Source organism: Chiloscyllium plagiosum, unplaced genomic scaffold (assembly GCF_037043375.1).
Source record: "Chiloscyllium plagiosum isolate Xiang-an unplaced genomic scaffold, Cpla_swu_hap1 HiC_scaffold_27, whole genome shotgun sequence".
NCBI classification, from domain to species: Eukaryota; Metazoa; Chordata; class Chondrichthyes; order Orectolobiformes; family Hemiscylliidae; genus Chiloscyllium; species Chiloscyllium plagiosum.
The window spans coordinates 91101889-91123315 of record NW_028270165.1 but is presented as its reverse complement, the minus strand read 5'-3'; the positions used below and the strand labels follow the sequence as shown (position 1 = coordinate 91123315).

Sequence of the window (21427 nt, the reverse complement as noted above, 5' to 3'; positions counted from 1 at the left end):
CCAGCCTTCACAACCACACTTCTGATTCCACTGAAGACAATGAGAGTCACACAGCGTAGAAACAGACCCTTTGGCCCAACCTGCCCAGATATCCTAAATTAATCTAGTCACGTTTGCCATCACTTGGCCCCTATATAGGCCGGGTTCTGGCAGCTGGGACTAAATTGGGTTGGCTATCTTGTCAGCAAGGACGAGTTGGACCGAAGGGTCTGTTTCTGTGCTGCACATCTCTATGACTCCAGTTGCATTTGCCATCACTTGGCCCTGACCCATCTGAACCCTTCATATTCAGATGCCCGTCCAGGAGCCTTTTAACTTGCCATCGTACCAGCACCCACCACTTCCTCTGGCAGCTCACGCCATCGCTCAAGCGACTCCACGTTGAAAGCGTCTGGTCTGGTGCACCAGATGACATCAGGATAATCTCAGATCATTCCAGATCGCATCGATACTCAGTCAGTGACTTTCCCGATCAGGATGTTGTACGTGATCAAACAGGTCAGTGGGTAGGCGATCCCCCACCTCTTAGTTCAAGTATCTCTACGAGAACTCCCTTGCTGGAGGGTCCCTTGGAGACACTTCAACTGGACTTCATTGAGTTGTAGAAATGAGTTCAGTTGCTATAAATGTGTTTTGCTTATTGCTGATGTCTTTTCTAAGTGGATTGAAGCCTACCCTCCTCCTAACGCTACTGCTGAGACTGTCGTGAAGATTTTGTTGAAGGAAATAATTCCCTGCTTCAGTATACCTGCGTGCATTAGCTCGGACAATGGACCACACTTTGTAGGTAATATTAACGGAGAACTCTGTTCCCAGCTTTGTATTTGTCAGCAACTGCATGGTGCTTATCATCCTCAGGCGGCCGGCCTTGTTGAATGTTTTAACCAGACTCAAGACTAAACTTGCCAAATTAGTGGCAGAGTCTGGCCTCTCCTGGTTATGCTAATCCCTGTGGCCTTATTCTCGATGCGATCCATGTCTGTGGGCAAGACACGACTGTCTCCAGCTGAGAGTCTCTCAGGTCACCGCCTCCATACCCTTGGAACGATTCGGCTCCCTTCTCAGTCCACTTCCAGCACATGACCGAAGCAATGATTGGTTATGTTCTTGCTCTAACTAGTGTTATGCATGCCTTTCACTCCCAGGAGCGTGCGGCCTACAGCGATGTTCCCTCCCTTTCAGCCTCGTCACGGGAAGAGCCTGGTTCGTTGGTGCTCGTCAGGAACTGGACTGGCAAAGGTCTCCAACCTTGTTGGGATGGCCCTTCCAGGTTTTACTTCCCACCCCCTTGGCGGTCACAGTCGCTGGGCGCTCAGCTTGGGTCCACCTGCACCATTGTAAATTGATTGACTGCACCAATCAAAAGGGGGAAAAGAGGAGGAGAGAATCCTGGAATCCCAACAAAAGGAGTGGGCCCTGTCCAGTTGGGTTTTTGAATCTTGCTGTTGTTCTAATGTTAATCTTATGAACTAAGAGGAGGGACTTGTGGGGGATCGCCTATCTCCTTACCTTTCTGATCACGTACAACATCCTGATGGGGAAAGCCACTAAGTATGGATGCAACCAGGAATGATCAGAGATTATCCACCACCTATGCTGAGATGATGTCCAGTGCACTGGACCAGACGCCTTTGACGTGTGGAATGTGATGAAGATTGATTATTGCAATGGACTCTTACATCAGAAAGACCAGATGGTCCATCTGGACAGTAGAAATCAGTGAGAGTTACCATGTCGTTACCATGTTTTTATGATTTTACCTGCAGACGCAAGCCGAGTGCGGATAAAAATGATCAACCCTGTTATTATAGTAAATATTTTAAGGACGCCCAGGAACACCATCCCTTTTTGCAGGAAGGCCGACTCGAGAAAAGGGAAGCCTGATAGGGGAAACTCCTCAATCCACAAACAACTTATTTATACAGGCCCACAGAACGCTCTTCACCCCAGAGGCAGTAGTATGTTACTCCTCTCTATCGGTAAATGACTTACTTGCCCCGTCCCCAGTCCCCGATTCCAATCTATTCGTCAGACTTCCGACTGCCGACCCTGCGAAGCGAAATATCACTTTCCAATACCTCCGGTCTGTGAAAACAAACAGCTGGTGAAACACTGGCTGGGGTACGGCAGGCCTTATGCGGCACATGGACCTGGAACGGAACCCTTCCCTTGTGCATTTATAGGCCTTTTCTCTTTTCAGAACCTGATTCTGTCACCAAGACTATGTACAATAGGTCTCAGGGAGAGCCCAATGGGAATAGCATTCTGAGGACCATTGTCTCCCATACAGTGCGAGTGCTCGAGTCACTTGGCCCATTTTTTACAGCGCTCAAGCAACTCCTCTTGCAAAACGTCGACCCTTTACTCCTGTAGACCTGACCAGACCCCTGCTGTAACATTTCAGTAATCTATTTTGACAAACTCTCTGTAATATACACCAAACCAGACTATTATTTCTTCAGCTAAGGTAAAGCTACCAATTTCCTTGTCCTGGATGGCAAAGATGTCCCTCATAAGGTCACTATCAGAGACCTTGTTCCCACAACAGTACCTTGTCCTGGCCAGTGGACAAGTCGATGGAACCTCCATCTGAGGGGGATGCAGTGGTCGGTCTCAGCCAACCTTGCTCCAACTGGAAGGATCCCAAGGGACTGGGTGACAATACAGGACACCCGATAGGCTGGGGAATCCAGAGTACCCCGAGGTTGGAAGGATCGGCAGGGGTGTCAAGTCAACAGAACCGCAATTCCCTCTTTTGCGGCCTGACCATTCGAGGAAATAAGACTAAAGAGGCTCTGGAACAGAGTAAACTGGGATTATCAGACCTGTGTCTTTACTCTGTGCAGAATCGGTATGCCTTAGACTACATACTCCCCCAGGAGGGTGAGGTCTGCACCATTGTCCAAGATAAATGCACTATGGGCATTCCCAATCTGACTGGCAATATTACTAATATACAAGAAGAGATTCAGATATTCCTTGACAGAATGACTGAAGGGACCAGTTGGGGAAACTGCAGATCGGGCTGATGGTACAATTGGCTTATCAATTTAGCTATGTCTGTTTGTCAGTATTGGTATTGTTAGGTATTTAATTGCTCGGCTTATGAGGTCCCTTAGTGACATAGATTTGCCCCAGAAGATGCTCCTTTTCCGATCCGATGGCTCACCCACACGTGTCGATGGCGATGATAAATATGACCAGATGAGCTGCGAAGATGGTGGTGCCACTCTACAGGAAGGGCATTCGTTTGGACTAGCCTTCTCTTTCAGTGATCGCAGTGCAATCAAAGGGAGGAATGAGTGTGTGGGCATCTGGGTGATAAAGTCTATAGCCTTAAAACTTGCCTTTAAACATTCAGACTAAAATGTAATGCTGAATTATTGAATACATTTACTGCACTAGAAAATAAACAGGCAGGAAGGCTCAGAAAGAAGAGAGAACTTAAAGATATAGACACCTGGGCTCACCAAGTGATAACAGGATGCTGTAAGGCAATTAAGAACGTTGGCCTCAGCATCGGTGAATCTGTGTGAACAGGATCCCAAGTGATAACATTCACAGCCATTCCCTTGTGAGACCATTTTAGTGCTGAGGCTGTTAAATCCCGTAGAAAATTAACTCCGTGTTTATCTGCACTGGATTGAAATGAATTGCATTTTGGGACTTTCTGATGATATTGAGTAGCCATTACTGGTTATTAAATACAAACTCTGTAAAAGGAAATATTGATAAAGCTTGATCTTAGTTGCTGCAGCCGTAGATCCAGCGGAGGAAACAGGCCGCGGGCACACTTCCGGCTTCGGGATGGCCACGCCCCCTGTACTGGTCCCGCCCCCTCCTCGAACAATGCCACACGTAAACCCCGCCCCTTCCCAACTCTGCTCATTAACCCCGCCCCTTCGATACGCATCTCATTAAATCCGTCCTTTTGAACGCTGCTCGTAATGCCCGCCCCTTCGAGACAAAGCCCCGCCTCTTGGACCCAAACTTCTTTCCCCATCGAGCACCAAAGTCTGCCCTTTTGCCGCGGTTCCTGCGCGAGTCAAAACCACGCCCCCTGACTCCACGCGCTACCGCTCACAAAGCCACGCGCCTCCAGGTTGGACGCGCCGCTCCGCCCGCTGACCCTTGCCCCGCCTACTAGCTCGTGACCCTCTCACGAGACACGCCCCGCCCATGAACTTCCCCCTCCCCCCAAACCCGCCCTCCAAACTAAACCCCGCCCACCCAGGTGTATTTGGAAGCACTAGCTTCTGCAGCGCTGCTCCTTCTGCCGGTGGCTGTGCTGCAGGATCATAAGACACAGAATTAATAGCAAAACATGAGACCATAAGACATAGGGGTGGAAGTAACGCCATTCGGCCCATCGAGTCCACTCCGCCATTCAATCATGGCTGATGGGCATTTCAACTCTACTTACCCGCATTCTCCCCGTAGCCCTTAATTCCTGGTGACATCAAGAATTTATCAATTTCTGTCTTGAAGACATTTAGCGCCCCAGCCTCCACTGCACTCTGTGGCAATGAATTCCACAGGCCCACCACTCTGGCTGAAGAAATGTCTCCGCATTTCTGTTCTGAATTTACCCCCTCTAATTCTAAGGCTGTGTCCACGGGTCCTAGTCTCCTCGCCTAACGGAAATAATTTCCTAGCGTCCACCCTCTCCAAGCCATGTATTATCTTCTAAGTTTCTATTAGATCTCCCCTTAACCTTCTAAACTCCAATGAATACAAACCCAGGATCCTCAGCCGTTCCTCATATATTAGACCTACCATTCTGGGTATCATCCGTGTGAATCTCCGCTGGACACGCTCCAGTGCCAGTATGACCTTCCTGAGGTGTGGGGATCAAAACTGGACACAGTACTCCAAATGGGGCCTAACCAGAGCTTTATAAAGTCTCAGTAACACAACAGTGCTTTTATATTCCAACCCTCGAGATAATTGACAACATTGCATTCACCTTCATAATTCCGGACTCAACCTGCATGTTTACCTTTAGAGAATCCTCAACTAGCACTCCCAGATCCCTCTGATCAGTTCACAGTGTAATGCAACCGGTGCAATTTTTGGAACAAACCAGGACCGCTGCTGAGTCCTTCATCTTTTAGAATGGGTTGCAGGCTTCAGTTCATCAATATATAAATTCCAGAACGATAGATCAGATTCCCTACAGTGCAGAAACAGGCCCTTCGGCCCAACAAGTTCACACCGACGCGCCGAAGAGCAAAACACCCAGCCCCATTCCCTGTCACCTAACACTATGGGGCAATTGAGCTTGGCCAATTCACCCAACAGGCACGTCTTTGGACTGTGGGAGGAAACCCTCGCAGACATTGGGGTGGGGGGGGGGAGAAGTGAACCCGGGGCTCTGGCGCTGTGAGGCAGCAGTGGTAACCACAAAAAAAGTGACATTTTCTGTTTTTTAGTGGCAGCTGCAGCCCAGGAGTGGAGAGTCACTGAGTTGAGGTTTTAAATTTGATGTCGGAGAGCAGAGGTTCCTGGGAAAGGAGGGACGACTTATTTTTATTTCCTTCCTGCTGTATAAGTCAGTGGGTACTGTTGAGGGGGGATAAACGACCTACCAGGCGTATGCACTGGAGCCCAGGTCTCTGGCACAGAGCCTGTCCCTGTGGCACCAGAAGGGAAGGAGGGAAAGGAGGAGAGTGTTAGTCATTCTAACTCAATAGTTAGAGGGTCAGATAGAAGGTGTGTTGAGAACGAGCAAGACTCTCGGTTAGTGTGTTGCCTCCCAGGTGCCAGGGTGCGTGAAGTCTCGGATCGTATCTTTGGGTTCCTGAAGGGAGAGGGTTTCCAACCCCAAGTCATGGTCCATGTAGGTACCAACGACATAGGTAGAAATGTGAGAAACAGAACTCACTCACAAATCAATCAGCCTGAGACAAAGCGTTGGAAACAAGAACAATTTATTATAGTCTTGCAAGTACCAGACGCTTCTGCAACCAAGCAGAAATGTGCGCCAAACAGAGCCTGTTAGCTTTCTTATTGAGTTTACAAGTTGCGGAATCACGCCTCCCTTTTCCCATCCTATCATAAGCCGATTACCTCACTTGTCAGTTATTTTCTTATCTGGCCATCCCGCTGTCCTTGTCTGCATTCTTTGTTCCTTGTTTGTTACAGCTTGTTCTTTTGTCCACTTTCTCTAATCTTACAATAAGCTTTATTGTGAAATGCTACTGTTGCTTCTTGTTGTGGTCAACTACAACACTTTAAAGTTATTTCCTCGCTTAAAACTATTTTCTTTAAAAGACCCTCTATATTCATTAACGTCTTAGCCTTCAGTATGCGACATGCTACAAGAATTCCATGACCGTTTGTATAATGTTCCACTACTTGGAGTTCTTTCATAGGCCTCTGCAGAGTTCAAGGGAGGGGGAAGAGGGGATTAGCAAAATTATTCTGGGTAGGAGTGAAAGGAACAGGGTGGTCATTATGGGGGACTTTAACTTCCCCAACATTGACTGGAAATGCTTTCACTCTAGTACGTCGTATGGATCAGTTTTTGTCCAGTGTGTGTGCAGGAAGGCTTTCTGACACAGCATGTCGAAGGGCCGACAAGAGGGGTGGTCACACTGGATCTGGTGCTTGGTAATGAACCAGGCCGGGTGTTTGATTTAGTGGAAGGTGAGCACTTTGGAGAGGGTGACCATAATTCAGTTGGGTTTCATTTAAAGGGATAGGAACATGCCACAGGTCAAGAGTTATCGATGGGACAAGGGCAATTATAATGCAATTAGGCAAGACTTAGGATGCATAGAATAGGGTAGCAAAATGCAGGGGATGGGAACAATTGAAATGTGGAGCTGGTTTAAGGAACGGATATTGTGTGCCCTTGATAGGTATGTCCCTGTCAGGCAGGGAGTGATAAGGTAAGGGAACCGTGGTTTACTAGAGAAATTGCATCTCTTGTTACAAAGAAGGAGGAGGCTTATGTGTTGATGAGGCAAGATGGTTCAGATGAGGCGATGGAGAGTTACAGATCAGCTAGGAAGGATTTAAAGAGACAGTTAAGAGCAAAGAGAGGACATGAGCAGTCTTTAACACATAGAATAAAGGCGAACACCATCAACACATTGTCTAACTATCTCCATTGTTAACAGCCAACCCGAGAATGCAACAAAAAAAGGGTTTTGTGATTTACACATGGAAGTGAAACTAATCACTGTATTCTAACAGATGAAAGGCTTAACAGACAATCAATTCTTCAACGTATAATTTCAGTTACATCACACAGCAAATTTTTGTTATAAATTCTGTGTTACTATCGTGCCCTCCACAATCACCTGATGAAGGAGCGTCGCTCCGAAAGCTAGTGTGCTTCCAATTAAAGCTGTTGGACGATAACCTGGTGTGGTGTGATTTTTAATCCTGAAGGGTTACACCCGAAACATTGACTTCTCCACCTCCTGATACTGCCTGGCTTGCTGTGTTCTTCCAGCCTCCAGCCTGTCTATTTTGCCAATTAAGACACAGACCTGGAGCACCGTTTCCAGAGTCTGTCCCCACCCCGACACTCTCCCTTTCCTTTTAGTTGCTGCAAGTCAACAACTGAATCCCAAAATGAAAATTAAATGGAAAAGGTGGCAAGAGAAGAGAGTGCATACTCACAGATAATGGACAGAGGAATTTGCAGTCTGGGATAAAGCTCAATCTTCATTCAGACACGAGCAGCAGCTTCGGAACCGCATTGTCCAACTTCCGTATTCACGGGGTGACTCTGATTGGCAGGAGGACCAATGTCCTTCCAGTCCTCCAGGCCTCCCTATTGGGCAATCAAAAAGAGATCGCGCGCCTTTTTTGAACGCACAGTGACGAGCAAGCCCACGAGTTTGCTGACACCGACAAACATGCGCACTGCGTTGCTGACACCGGCAAACATGCGCAGTATGCTCTTTGGGATGGTTGGTGTTCCTGACAGATTTTGAGTGTCCAAATGCCAACAGGGAAAAAAAGGGGTCGAGCCACAATTTTTTTACCCTGTGTTTCGACATTTTATTGCTTCCGCATTTTGTCTGACTCCTCAACTTTTGTATGTCTTTTCCTCTTGTTGGGAGAGAGTGTGCCCCAGTGAGCTGTCTGTGAGAAGGAGCTGTAACCAGATACACAGATGAAGAAACATTACACTGTTCGCAGCAGGGGGTGACTGTACACGTTTCCTGAGTGTGATCACAGTTTCAGTTGTTCATCAGAAACAGGGAGCTGAAAGGACACCAGAACTGCGGAGAAGCCGTGGAAATGTGGGGAATGTGGGAAGGGATTCCATTCCCTGTCGGCACTGGAGACAAATCAGCTCAGTCGCAGTGCGGAGAGGCAATTCTTCAATTACAACATTATTTCCCAATGACAAAAACAGATTCACGCTGCCTGAACTTATACAAGTGCCCTGTCTTCACATCTTTAATCATAGCTTTGAACATTTTCCCTATGACATATGTTAAGGTAAATTGTCTGCAGTTTCCTGTTCTCGGTCTGCCTTTTTGAAGAAAGGAGTTTTCCAATGTACAGAAACCTTCCCTGAAACTAATAAGGTTTGGAAAATTAAAACCAATGCATTAACTATTTCACTAGCTAGTTTTTCTTTAAGGGTCTAGAATGAAATCCTTTGGATCCCTGCGACTTGTGAGCTTGTATTCCAACAATTCACTCAGTACTACCTCCCTGGTAATTGTAATTGTCTTCAGTTCCTCCTTCCCTTTCAGTTCCTGATTTCCAGCCAGTTCTAAGCTGTTACTTGTATCCTCTCTACTGAAGACAGATTCAAGCTCTTTTCAATTCATCGAGCATCTCTTTATCCTCTGTTATTGAATCCCCAGACTCATTTTTTACAGAACCAACACTTACTTTGTTAACTTTTTTTAAGAAAAGCTGACGAAACTTTCCTTCCTGTTTTTATACTTTTGGCTAATTTTCTAACTCTAATTGCTGTGCTCCTGCCTCCATTATTTCTGATGTTTTTCCCCAGCTCTTAACTCTCGCATCAACCTGACTGCATATTCTATGGAACTGGCCTTGGTTAAGTGTTGCAAAATACACAAGGGCAAATTTTTCATCTCCAGAAAGTCTTAGTACTGAACACGATAACATTCACTTTGAAATATTGTTCATTCAACCTTCACAAGCACATCTTCCAGATTCAAAATCCCACAATGACACCCAGTTTTGTTATGATCTTTAATTTTGAAGAGAAATTTGAATATTCAGTGATTAACTGGAAGAACTGTTCACAAGGTTTTCACATTTTTAGACAAAAACAAATCAACTGGATTAACTTAGCAGAATAGCATGTATGGTCTTAAATTGTAAATCTAGTTTTCTTTTGAGTGATGGAGCAGGTCGACACCAGATGAGGATCTAATACCAGGATTTAGGCTGTTGTGACAAAATAGCATCTCAATATAAAGTAATATAAAACAATGTGTCTTCAGGCTGCAAATTAACGCTGTGTTTAAAATAGCTAAAAGCTGCATTTCTGCATTCCTGAGCTAACTGAATCACAGGTTAAGCAAACAATACCTTCTTCATAGTATGAATCTAATTAAGCTAGATAGGACATTACTGACCAGTCCTAGCTAACCTTGAAGCACAGGTATGAGGAGATAATGCATGTGACACAACATTGTTTCCCAGGAAATATCATTGGGTTAATCTGTTGTCCATTATGTAATTTTATTACATTTTATTGGATTTACTCTGTAATTAAGGCTGTACTGTCTCTTAAGAAACATATGAAAATTGATATTTTATTCCAAGTTAATCACGCAGTTTCTCCAAGGAACACAGAATCTTTTAATATCTGTCTTGCTGGACAAATCTTTTCCCGGCCATTACAAATTAAAGTGTGAAACCTTGCTGAAGCAAACCATAATCCTAGTGTTCATTTGACCAATCTCAGAACTGAGAGACCCCTCCTGGGGGTTGAGATCTTCAACTCTCACTGTGCTTTTGGTGTGACCCATGATTACAGAGACTTGTGGGAACATAGAGGATTTGTAACCCCCACGGGGCAGACGAATACTAATGCTGTTTTGTCCAATCAATCTGACAGCTCTCAAGATGTTCAGCTCATGCTGAGGCAATGGATACAGTCTCCAAAGGAATGAGCAGATGGATGCTGCTGCCAAGCAGGCAGCCTGACACCCCAAACTTCTGGTCCCATTGGGTGCCCAGCAAAACCCGGATAGAGACAATATGGGGATAGGAATTCCAGGCCTGGGTATGGGACTGAAATCACAGGGGAGGCCCCCTGCTGAGCAGCACAAACTATGGCCTCAAATAGGGTACTCCCTCGATACGCAAACCGAAATGTGGGTGACCCCTGATGGACTACTTTGTGTTCTTTCTTTGCTGCTGCCTTTTTCAATTGATTATGTGCATTATTGTACACACGTGGGCAAGGAGGGAATGGTTAATACTGTATTACAAACCTGGTGTCACCCAGATTTCCAGAAAGCAGCTAAGAAAAGAGCTGAAGCATGTTTAATTTGTAAACAAATAGGATGCATGGTTTAAGAGGGATGCCGTGAGGTTGTGAACCACCTCCTTGCCTGGTCAGCCTTTTTACTTGTCTACAACTTGCTTTTAGAGTCATAGAGATGTACAGCATGGAAACATACCCTTTGGTCCAACCCATCCATGCTGACCCAGATATCCCAATCCAATCTAGTCCCACCTGCCAGCACCTGGCCCATATCCTTCCAAACCCTTCCTATTCATATACCCATCCAAATGCCTCTTAAATGTTGCAATTGTACCAGCCTCCACCACATTCTCTGGCAGCTCTTTTCATACACATACCACCCTCTGCATGAAAATGTTGCCCCGTGGGTCTCTTTTATATCTTGCCTCTCTCACCCTAAACCTATGCCCTCGAGTTCTGGACTCCTCGACCCCAGGGAAAAGACTTGGTCTATTTATACTATCCATGCCCCTCATAATTTTGTAAACCACTATAAGGTCACCCCTCAGCCTCCGATGCTCCAGGGAAAACAGCCCCAGCCTGTTCAGTCTCTCCCTGTAGCTCAGATCCTCCAACCCTGGCAACATCCTTGTAAATCTTTTCTGAACCCTTTCAAGTTTCACAATATCTTTCTGATAGGAAGGAGACCAGAATTGCACGCAATATTCCAACAGTGGCCTAACCAATGTCCTGTACAGCCGCAACATGACCTCCCAACTTCTGTACTCAATACTCTGACCAATAAAGAAAAGCATACCAAATGCCTTCCTCACTATCCTATCTACCTGGGACTCCACTTTCAAGGAGCTATGAACCTGCACTCCAAGGTCTCTTTGTTCAGCAACACTCCCTAGGACCTTACTATTAAGTAAATAAGTCCTGTTCAGGTTTCCAAAATGCAGCACTTCGCATTTATCTGAATTAAACTTCATCTATCACTTCTCAGCCCATCGGGTCCAGACCCTGTTGTAATCTGAGGTAACCCTCCTCGCTGTCCACTACACCTCCAATTTTGGTGGCATCTGCAAATTTACTAACTGTACCTCTTATGCTCGCATCCAAATCATTTATGTAAATGACAAAACGTAGAGGGCCCAGCACCGATCCTTGCGGCACTCCACTGGTCACAGGCCTCAGTCTGAAAAATAACCCTCCACTGCCACCCTCTGTCTTCTACCTTTGAGCCCATTCTGTAACCAAATGACTAGTTCTACCTGTATTCCGTGAGATCTAATCTTGCTAATCAGTCTCCCATGGGGAACCTTGTTGAATGCCTTACTGAAGTCCATATAGATCACATCTACTGCTCTGCCCTCATCTATCCTCTTTGTTACTTCTTCAGAAAAACTCAATCAAATTTGTGAGACATGATTTCCCACGCACACAGTCATGTTGACTATCCCTAATCAGTCCTTGCCTTTCCAAATACATGTACATCCTGTCCCTCAGGACTCCCTCCAACAACTTGCCCACCAATGACATCAGGCTTACTGGTCTACCACCCTTCTTAAACAGTAAAACCATGTGAGCCAAGCTCCAGTCTTCCGGCACCTCACCTGTGACTATTGACAATAATATCTCAGCAACAGGCCCAGCAATCACTTCTCTAGCTTCCCACGGAGTTCTAGGCTACAGCAGATCAGGTCCTGGGGATTTATCCACCTTTATGTTTCAAGACATCCAATACTTCCTCCTCTGTATTTTAGGGTGTAGGTTAGGGAAGATTGGCAGTGCTAAATGACCCATAGTGCCCTGGGATGTGCAAGTTAGGATAGATTAGCCATGGGAAATATGGAGAAAGGGGTTAGGTATGGGTGGGATGCTCTTCAGAGGGCCAGTGTGTAATAGATGTGCTGAATGGCCTGCTTCCACATTGTTGGGTTGTATGACCCTGCCCACAAAGGAGAATTTTATCTGCATCTATCCTGTCAAGCCCCTTTCAGAATTCTACTGGTTTCAATAAGATCACTTCTGGTTCAGAGAGGTAGACAGCACAGAAACAGACCCTTCTGTCCAACTCGTCCATGCCGACCAGGATTCCCAAAATAACTAGTCCCACTTACTTATATTTGGCCCGTATCCCTCTAAACCTTTCTATTCATGTACCCATCTGAATGTCGCTTAAATATTGTAACTGTCCCCGCATCTACCACATCCTCAGCAAGTTCATTCCATATGCAAACCACCCTGTACCAAAACGTTGTCCCTCAGGCTCCTTTTAAATCTCTCTCCCCTCACTTTAAAAAATATGCCTCCTGGTTTTGAGCACCTCTACACTAAGGCAGAGCCCTTTGCTATTCACCTTACCTCCACTCCTCATGGTTTTATAAATCTCAATGACATTACCACTCAACCTCCTGCACTTCAGTGAAAAGTGTCCCAGTCTCTCCTTATAACTCAAACCCTCCAGTCCTGGCAATGTCCTGGTAAATCGTTACCGAACCCTCTCTAATAGTATTCTTCCTACTACAGGGCCACCAGAACTGTACTCAGTACTCTAAAAGTGGCCTCACCAACATCCTGTACAACCTCAACATGGTGTCCCAACCCCTATACCCAATGGGGTGAAGAATGAAGGCAAGTGTGCTAAACACCTTCTTAACCACCCTGTCTCCCAGTGATGCAGCTATGCACCCGAATCCTCCCATGTCTCTGTTCTCCAACAAGGCTCAAGGCCCTACCATCACCTGTATAGGTCCGCCCTTCCTTGTTTCAACAAAATGCAACCCCTTACTTTTATTCATACCTCTCTCATATATATACACACAAACATACACCCCCCAACACTCTTAACCAAGCATGCACACAAACTCACATACACACACACACACAAATAACTCCATGAAGTGAATTTGAATTGGCAGAATTATTTGCAGATACATTCTACTTTGCTCAAAAAGTGCAGAAACTGCAGGCAGTCAATCCGTGTAATATTTTATAAATTCCTACTTTGGAAATAGAACCAGTCTGATCCAAGATTCGGGTATGACAGACTCGAACCTCACACCTTTAATGCATTGTCTGAGCTGTCAGCCTTTTTAAAAATAAAACCTTAAGTCATCTCAAGAACGTAACTGAAAATTTGTTCTGGGATTTACAGATTAATGAACCAAAACCTGCAATCCATTCTCAAAGATGGGAGACTGAACAGCAATCTAGGTTTGTTCAGTATATCCTATCAGTTGCATGACACTGTGAGCTTTTGCTATCAATTCTGTGTCTTTTGATCTGGCTCCACAGCGACCCGGTGAAGGAGCAGCGCTCCGAAAGCTAGTGCTTCCAAATAAACCTGTTGGACTATAACCTGGTGATGTGCGATTTTTAACTTCATCCAGGCCAGTCCACCACTGGCTCCTCCACATCGTTTCCACTGAACCCAGCCCACACCTCCCGATGCTGCCAGTAAACGTTACAATGCTGATGAAATGATGCACTCTGCACTCCTGAAAAACTTACAATTTCTAATGATACTGGCTCCTCATTCACTGCTCCATCTGATAGACAACATTGGAAGCTTAGTGCAGGAGGCTGAAAGAACTGATCAGCTTTAAAACAAAACCTCTTGGAGCTCAAAGCTTTCAATGAGAGTCTGAGCCCGGCGGTAAGTTCAGGTAACCTTTATTGCAACCCAACTTTGTTACAGCTTCAGGTCCCCCTGCAAAAAGGCAGAGAAAAAGTAGTTGCTTTTTAAACAGCTCAAAGTCAAAGTACATACACTTCCCCCAGTCCCCCACCTCACATTCTTTACTATTGGTTAGCACCCAGTCGTCCCTTTGTAACTGGATCCTTGGTACAGCTGTAACCCAGAGGAAGTGTTGCCTCACTCAGCAATTTCAATCCATACTCTGACTCCTAGTAAGTTTCTCCCCTCTCATTTGCCGAGCAAGGAGGGGCGGGGCAGTGTAGAGTCAACCACACTGCTGTGGACCTGAAGTCACGTGTAGGCCAGACCGGGTAAAGGATGCAACTTGGCCATCACTGTTTCAATTCCCCTACAGGTGGTGCCTCCGCAGGGCGGAGGAGCAGGTGTAAGCCTTCTTGCATTGACAGCAGGTGAACGGCCTCTCCCCCGTGTGGACACGCTGGTGGGTCAGCAGGGTGGAGACCTGGGTAAAGCACTTCCCGCATTCTGGGCAGCTGAAGGGCCTCTCCCCCGTGTGAACCCGTTGGTGGGTCAGCAGGGCGGAGGAATTGCTGAAGGCCTTCCCACACTCGGGGCAGCTGAAGGGCCTTTCACCTGTGTGAACCCGTTGGTGGGTCAGCAGGGCGGAGGAATTGCTGAAGGCCTTCCCACACTTGGGGCAGCCGAAGGGCCTTTCACCTGTGTGAACCCGTTGGTGGGTCAGCAGGGCGGAGGAATTGCTGAAGGCCTTCCTGCACTTGGGGCAGGGGAACGGCCTCTCCCCCGTGTGGACCTGCTGATGCCTCCGCAGGTTGGATGAATTGCTGAAGGCCTTCCCGCACTTGGGGCAGGGGAACGGCCTCTCCCCTGTGTGGCTGCGTTGATGAGAGTCCAGGGAAGATGGGAAACAGAAGCTTTTCCCGCAGTCATCACACTTCCATCGTTTCTCCAAAAGGTGGGATTCCTCAGGTTTCTCCATGGCCAACGCTTCAGTTTACACAAAAACATGCATACAGCCCCTCCCTGCCATCAATTCCTCTTTCCAGGCCGTAAAGCGGTTACATGCTCCATACTCAGTGCGCTGCAACAGTAGGGTCTCTCATCCAGTCCCACTGACGCTGAAAACGTACCCAAACAGGAACCAAAACACTTTGCTCCTTCTCACAGAATCATAGTTGAAAATTGTTGCGGTCCGAATGGACTGAGTGACTGTCAGACATTGACGTCAAAGTGAGGACTGCAGACGCTGGAGAGTCAGTCAAAAAATGTGTGGCATTGGAAAATCACAGCAGGTCAGGCAGCATCCGAGGAGCAGGAGGGTCAAGGTTTCGTGCATTGGCCCTTCATCTGTTGATTTTGAAACTTCAGTCTTCAGATTTTCAAATACTCTGCAAAAAGAGATTACAAAAGCCATCACTATCAGTGCAGGGTAGAAATTCAGAACAAGCAATTCTACTTTCTGTGGAATATTCTTTTGTTGTTCCACAAAATTGAAAGTACCATCCCACTCTCTCTCCCCCTCTGTTCTCACTCCGCTCTAACTAATTCCCCTGAAGATGCTGATTCAGGATCTTACAGGGACAGAAAAAGCAAAAACATCAAGACTGACATCTCTCTGAATTTTGGATACCTCCACCTGAAAGTTAATATCTTTCACAACACTGGGATCCTGCTGAGAGTGAGCAGGTCTGATTTTGGGAAGCAAATAAAAAGTGTCAATTCAGGGTGAACCTGCAATGCAGCCTCTTTTTGAAGGACCAGACACAAAATAGTTATCGACCCGGGAAGGTGGGAGCAAAATTAGACCTCAAGGCATTAACACCAACACACTTCAGTCAAACTCTTCTGCTCCCAGTCAGGGCAAAACATGCTCCGAAAGTCCAGCCTTCACAACCACACTTCTGCTTCCACTGAAGACAATTAGAGTCACACAGCGCAGAAACAGACCCTTTGGCCCAACCTGCCCGAGCTGACCAGATATCCTAAATTAATCTGGTCGCATTTACCATCACTTGGCCCCGATCCACTGAACCCTTTGTATTCATACACCCATCCAGATGCCTTTTAACTGTTGGAATTCTAGCAGCCCCCACAATTTCCTCTGGCAGCTCATTCCTTAAAAGCACCACCCTCTTCATGAAAAGGTTGCCATTGAGGTCTCTTTTACATTTCCCCACTGCCCTCACCCTGAACCTATGACCCTCCAGTTCGGGACTTTCCCATCCCAAGAGAAAGACCTTGTCTATTTACCCTATCCATACCCCTCATGATTTTATAAAAGTCTCAGACTCAGGCGCGATGGGGAAAACAGCTCCACCCCATCCTTCTGTCCCTCCTCGCCCGGGTAATTAAGACACATACCTGAGTTTGCAGAGTCTGCTGCCTCCTTGGATTCACTCCAGTTGCCACAAGTGAACAGATTCCCCCCACACCGTCCCAGGACGAAGAATTGCCGAGAGGGAGGGAGTTTCATGCAAACTGACAGGGCCACTTCACGTTGTGATGCCTTCAATGGGTCAGGGGTGGGGTAGGGAATGGGAAAAGGGGCGAGAGGAAGGGGTGGGGCGCGGCCAGCCAGCTGGCTAGGCCCGCACTGCCCTGCACAGTTTGCAGGAATTCCTTCCCTTCACAGAATCCCCACAGTGTGGAAGCAGGCCACTCGGCCCGACGAGTCCACACCGACCCTCCGAAGGGTAACCCACCCACACCCATTCCCCTGCACCTGTTGCTCTACTCCCTGACTATCACACCTAACCTGCACATCCCTGGGCACTATGGGTAATTTAGCATAGCAATTTCCCCCCTAACCTGGACAAAGATAAAAATCACAACACCACGTTATAGTCCAACAGGTTTATTTAGAAGCACTAGCTTTTGGAACACTGTTCCTTCATCAGGTGATTGTGGAGAATAAAATAATAAGACACAGAATTTATAGAAAAACATGACAGTGTCCTGCCACTGAAATGATACATTGAACAAACCTGGATTGTGAAGTCTTTCATCTTTTCAAATGGGTTGCAGGTATCATTAATATGCAAATCCCAGAACTTCCTGGAAAGCACCTTATCAAGCGAACTTAAAGTTTTATAACAAAAAGTGACATTTGAGCTCAGCTCTGCAAATGTGCATTCATGTGTGTGTGTGTGTGTGTGTGTGTGTGTGTGTGTGTGTGTGTGTGTGTGTGTGTTTGTGTGTGTGCACATGAGAGAGAAAATGTCTATTCCCATCCTGTTTATCTCTCTATCTATTTGAGAACAGGTGCCTTACTTCAGTTGGTGTAAATATTGTTGTAAATCATAGCTGGGTTCTCATAGTTAGATGTAAGGGAGAGAGAATTCCTCAAGTAGGATAGTATAAGAATCCTGGGAGAGCCCCATTTGTGGTTTACTTTCTCATGAACAAACATTAAACACGAGCACCTAGTCATTTCTAATTTGGTTCCATTTTTCTTGTGAGATCCCCTGCTGTGATTACACTGTGCCTGGATGACAGGCTGGGAGACTGTGGGTTGGGGCTTGATTGACTGAATGCTTTATTGTTCCAGAAGGTGAAAAAGGGGACAAAGCTTCAGCAGAAATCCAGCAGAGCTGAGCACAGACCGACATCATACTCCTTGGGAACAGGGAGATCAACAGAGGGCAGAGAAACCAGGCCCTGAAACCCGAGCTGACATCAGACTACCCTGTGATCAGTGCTTTGATTAGCAGTGCCAACCCTCTACCTTTACCAAGCTTCCCATTAGACAACACCCTCAATATACAGAATCTAATCCTTGCCATCCTAAAGCCATGTCTTTGTAAGGAGTCTCAGACCATAATTATTCACTTCAATGTGTGCAGTCAATTCATTCCCTTTTGTTACAATGCGGCACACATTCAGACTCACCATGTATCATTTCAGTTTTTGTGATCTTTAGAATCCAGTTTTGATTGCTGGTACATTTACTCTCCCTGTCTCTTTCTCTAATGTTCATTTCCCACATCACCTCACTGCTCACCGGCCTTGGTTTGGATTGGCCATGCTAAATTGCCTATAATGCTGACGGATGTGCAGGTTAGGTGGGTTAGCCATGGGAAATGCAGGGTTACACAGTTACATAGCAATAGAAGCAGGAGAAGGCCATTTGGCCCGTCCAACTTGCTCTGCCATTCATTAAGATCATGGCTAATCTATTCATCATCTGAGATCCCCCTCCTTGCATTGTCCCAACTACCCTTAATTCCCCTACCATTGCAAAAGCCCATCCAACTGTGTATTGAATATACTTAATGAAGCTGCCTCTACTGCTTCATTGGGCAGAGAATTCTATAGATTCACTACTGTCCAGGAAAAGCAGCTTCTCCTCATCTCTGTCCGAAATTTACTCCTCCTAATCTTGAGCCTGGTTTCATTCACCAGTAGAAATGACTCAATAAGTAGAGCTTCATCCCCACAGTGCAATGAATTCCCACTTTGCACCAAAACCTCGGATTTACTCACTCACTCAGTTGCTGTCTCACAAACGCAAGATTTCATTGTAACTTCTTCTGCTCCCAATAAGGGCAAACATCTTTGAAAGCTCCTCTGAAACTCCAGCCTTCACAATCACACTTCTGCTCTCTCTGAAGATGATTAGAGTCATACAGCACAGAATCAGACCCTTTGTCCATCCACACATCATTCCTGATGAAGTGCCCGGGACCAAAATGTCTACTCTCATGGTCCTCTGATGCTGCCTGACCTACTGCCTTTTTCTAGCACCACACTTTGCCTCTGATCTCCAGCATCTGCAGTTCTCTCTTTCTCCACATCCCAAAGTAATACCATTTAAATAATACACTGTCTTTCTGCTTTTTTTTCCATAGCAAAAGCTATAACTTCACATTGTGGTACTACATTTGCCACGTGTTTGCAAATTGTGGTCTTCGCTACTTCGGGGAGACCGAGCGTAAACTTGGGGAACGGTTTGGCGAGCATCACAGCCGGGTCCGCAGAGGCTGACCAGACCTCCCAGTCACCACTCATTTTAATTCCCCTTCCCACTCCCTTTCTGACAAGAACATCCGAGGCTTCCTCTATTGCCACAACGAACCAAACCGCAAATTGGGGGAACAACACCCCATCTTCCGCCCGGGCAGCCTACAGCCTGTAGGACTCAACATCAAGTTCTCCAATTTCAAATAACCTCCTTTTCCATCCCCCGACTCCCTTCTCAGCCCCGTGCCCCTCATTTCCACTTCTCCCTTTCACCAACCTCCAGAGAACAGAGGTAGCTGGGTAACAGTTAGAGGTGGGAAGGGGAGGAAGCAGGCAGTGCAGGGATCCCCTGTAGTCATTCCCCTAAACAATAGGTGTACCACTTTGGATACTGGTGGGGGGGACATCCTAGCAGGGGTAAGCTGCAGTGACCGGGTCTGTGGCGTGAGGTCTGGCTCTGAGACTCAGAAGGGAAAGGGGGAGAGGAGGAGAGCGCTAGTTATAGGAGACTCTCTAGTTAGAGGGACGGACAGGCGGTTCTGTGGGCATGGGCGAGACTCTCGGATGGTTTGTTGCCTCCCGGGTGCCAGGGTCCGAGACGTCTCGGACCTTGTCTTCAGAATCCTTAAGGGGGAGGGTGTGCAGCCAGAAGTCGTGGTGCACGTTGGCACCAACAACATAGGTAGGAAGAGAGGTGGGGAGGTCATTCAAGAGCTCTGGGAGTTAGGCTGGAAGCTAAAAGCTAGGACAGACAGAGTCGTCATCTCTGGGTTGTTGCCGGTGCCACGTGACAGTGAGGCAAGGAAGGGAGAGAGTGCAGTTGAACACGTGGCTGCAAGGATGGTGTAGGAGGGAGGGCTTCAGGTATTTGGACAATTGGACTGCATTTTGGGGAAGGTGGGACCTGTACAAGCAGGACGGGTTGCACCTGAACCACCTCCACAATCACCCCTAGCTCCTTTTCCACCTATCCACTCCACCCTCTCCTCCCTGACCTATCACCTTCATCTCCTCCCCCACTCACCTATTGTACTCTATCCCCACCACCACCCTCCTCTAGCTTATCTCTCCACGCTTCAGGCTCTCTGCCTTTATTCCTGATGAAGGGCTTTTGCCCGAAACGTCGATTTCGAAGCTCCTTAGATGCTGCCTGAATTGCTGTGCTCTTCCAGCACCACTAATCCCAGAATCTGGTTTCCAGCATCTGCAGTTATTGTTTTTACCTTTATTCCTACCCGAGTCATTCTTTTATTCCTGACATACCTATAGAAAGCCTTCGGGTTTTCCCTAATCCTACCAACTAAGGATTTTTCATGTCCCCTCCTTGCTGCTCTTAGCTCTCTCTTTAGATCCTTCCTGGCTTCCTTATAACTCTCAATCGCCCCAATTGAATCTTCACACCTCATCTTTACATAGGCCACCCTCTTCCATTTAACAAGGGATTCCAATTCCTTATTAAACCACGGCTCCCTCATACGACCCTTTCCTCCCTGCCTGACTGGTACATACGTATCAAGGACACTCAATAGTTGCTCCTTGAACAAGCTCCACATATCAATTGTGCCCATGCCTTGAAGCCTACTTTTCCAAGCCACTCATCCTAGGTCGTGCCTCATCGCATCATAATTTCCCTGCCCCCAGCTATAACTCTTGCCCTGCAGTGCACACTTATCCCTCTCCATCACGAGAGTAAAAGTCACCGAATTGTGGTCACTGTCCCCAAAGTGCTCACCTACCTCCAATTCTAACACCTGGCCTGGTTCGTTACCCAGAACCAAATCCAGTATGGCCTCACCTCTTGTTGGCCTGTCTACATATTGTGTCAGGAAACCCTCCTGCACACATTGGACAAACACTGACCCATCTAATGAACTCGAGCTATAGCTTTCCCAGTCAATATCTGGAAAGTTAAAGTCCCCCATAACAACCACCCAATTACTTTCACTCTTCTCCTGAATCATCCTCGCAATCCTTTCTTCTACATCTCTAGGACTATTAGGAGGCCTGTAGAAAACTCCTAACAGGGTGACCTCACCTTTCCTATTCCTAACCTCAGCCCAAACTACCTCAGATGGAGAGTCTTCATCCATCGTCCTTTCCACTGCTGTAATACTATCTTTGACAAGCAATGCCACACCTCCCCCTCTTTTACCCCCACCTCTGACCCTACTAAAACATTTAAACCCTGGAATCTGCAACAGCCAATCCTGTCCCTGTTCTACCCATGTCTCCATAATAGCCACAACATCGAAATCCCAGGTACCAATCCACGCTGCAAGTTCACCTACCTTATTTCGTATACTTCTTGCATTGAAGTATACACACTTCAAGCCACTTTCCTGTTTACAGGCACCCTCCTTTGAGAT

At 46.7% G+C, this 21427-nt stretch overlaps 1 protein-coding gene across 1 annotated transcript in view; it reads right to left on the bottom strand.

The window, feature by feature from the left end:
• Positions 1–21427, bottom strand: part of LOC148144987 (uncharacterized) — a 518924-nt gene that overhangs the window by 64417 nt on the left and 433080 nt on the right. The window contains exons 6-7 of the mRNA XM_087975452.1: positions 14477–14973; positions 10449–10477 (exon numbers count right to left, since the gene is read on the bottom strand). Coding sequence (XP_087831578.1) covers positions 10449–10477; positions 14477–14973 — 526 coding nt within the window. The remainder of the gene's footprint in view (positions 1–10448; positions 10478–14476; positions 14974–21427) is intronic.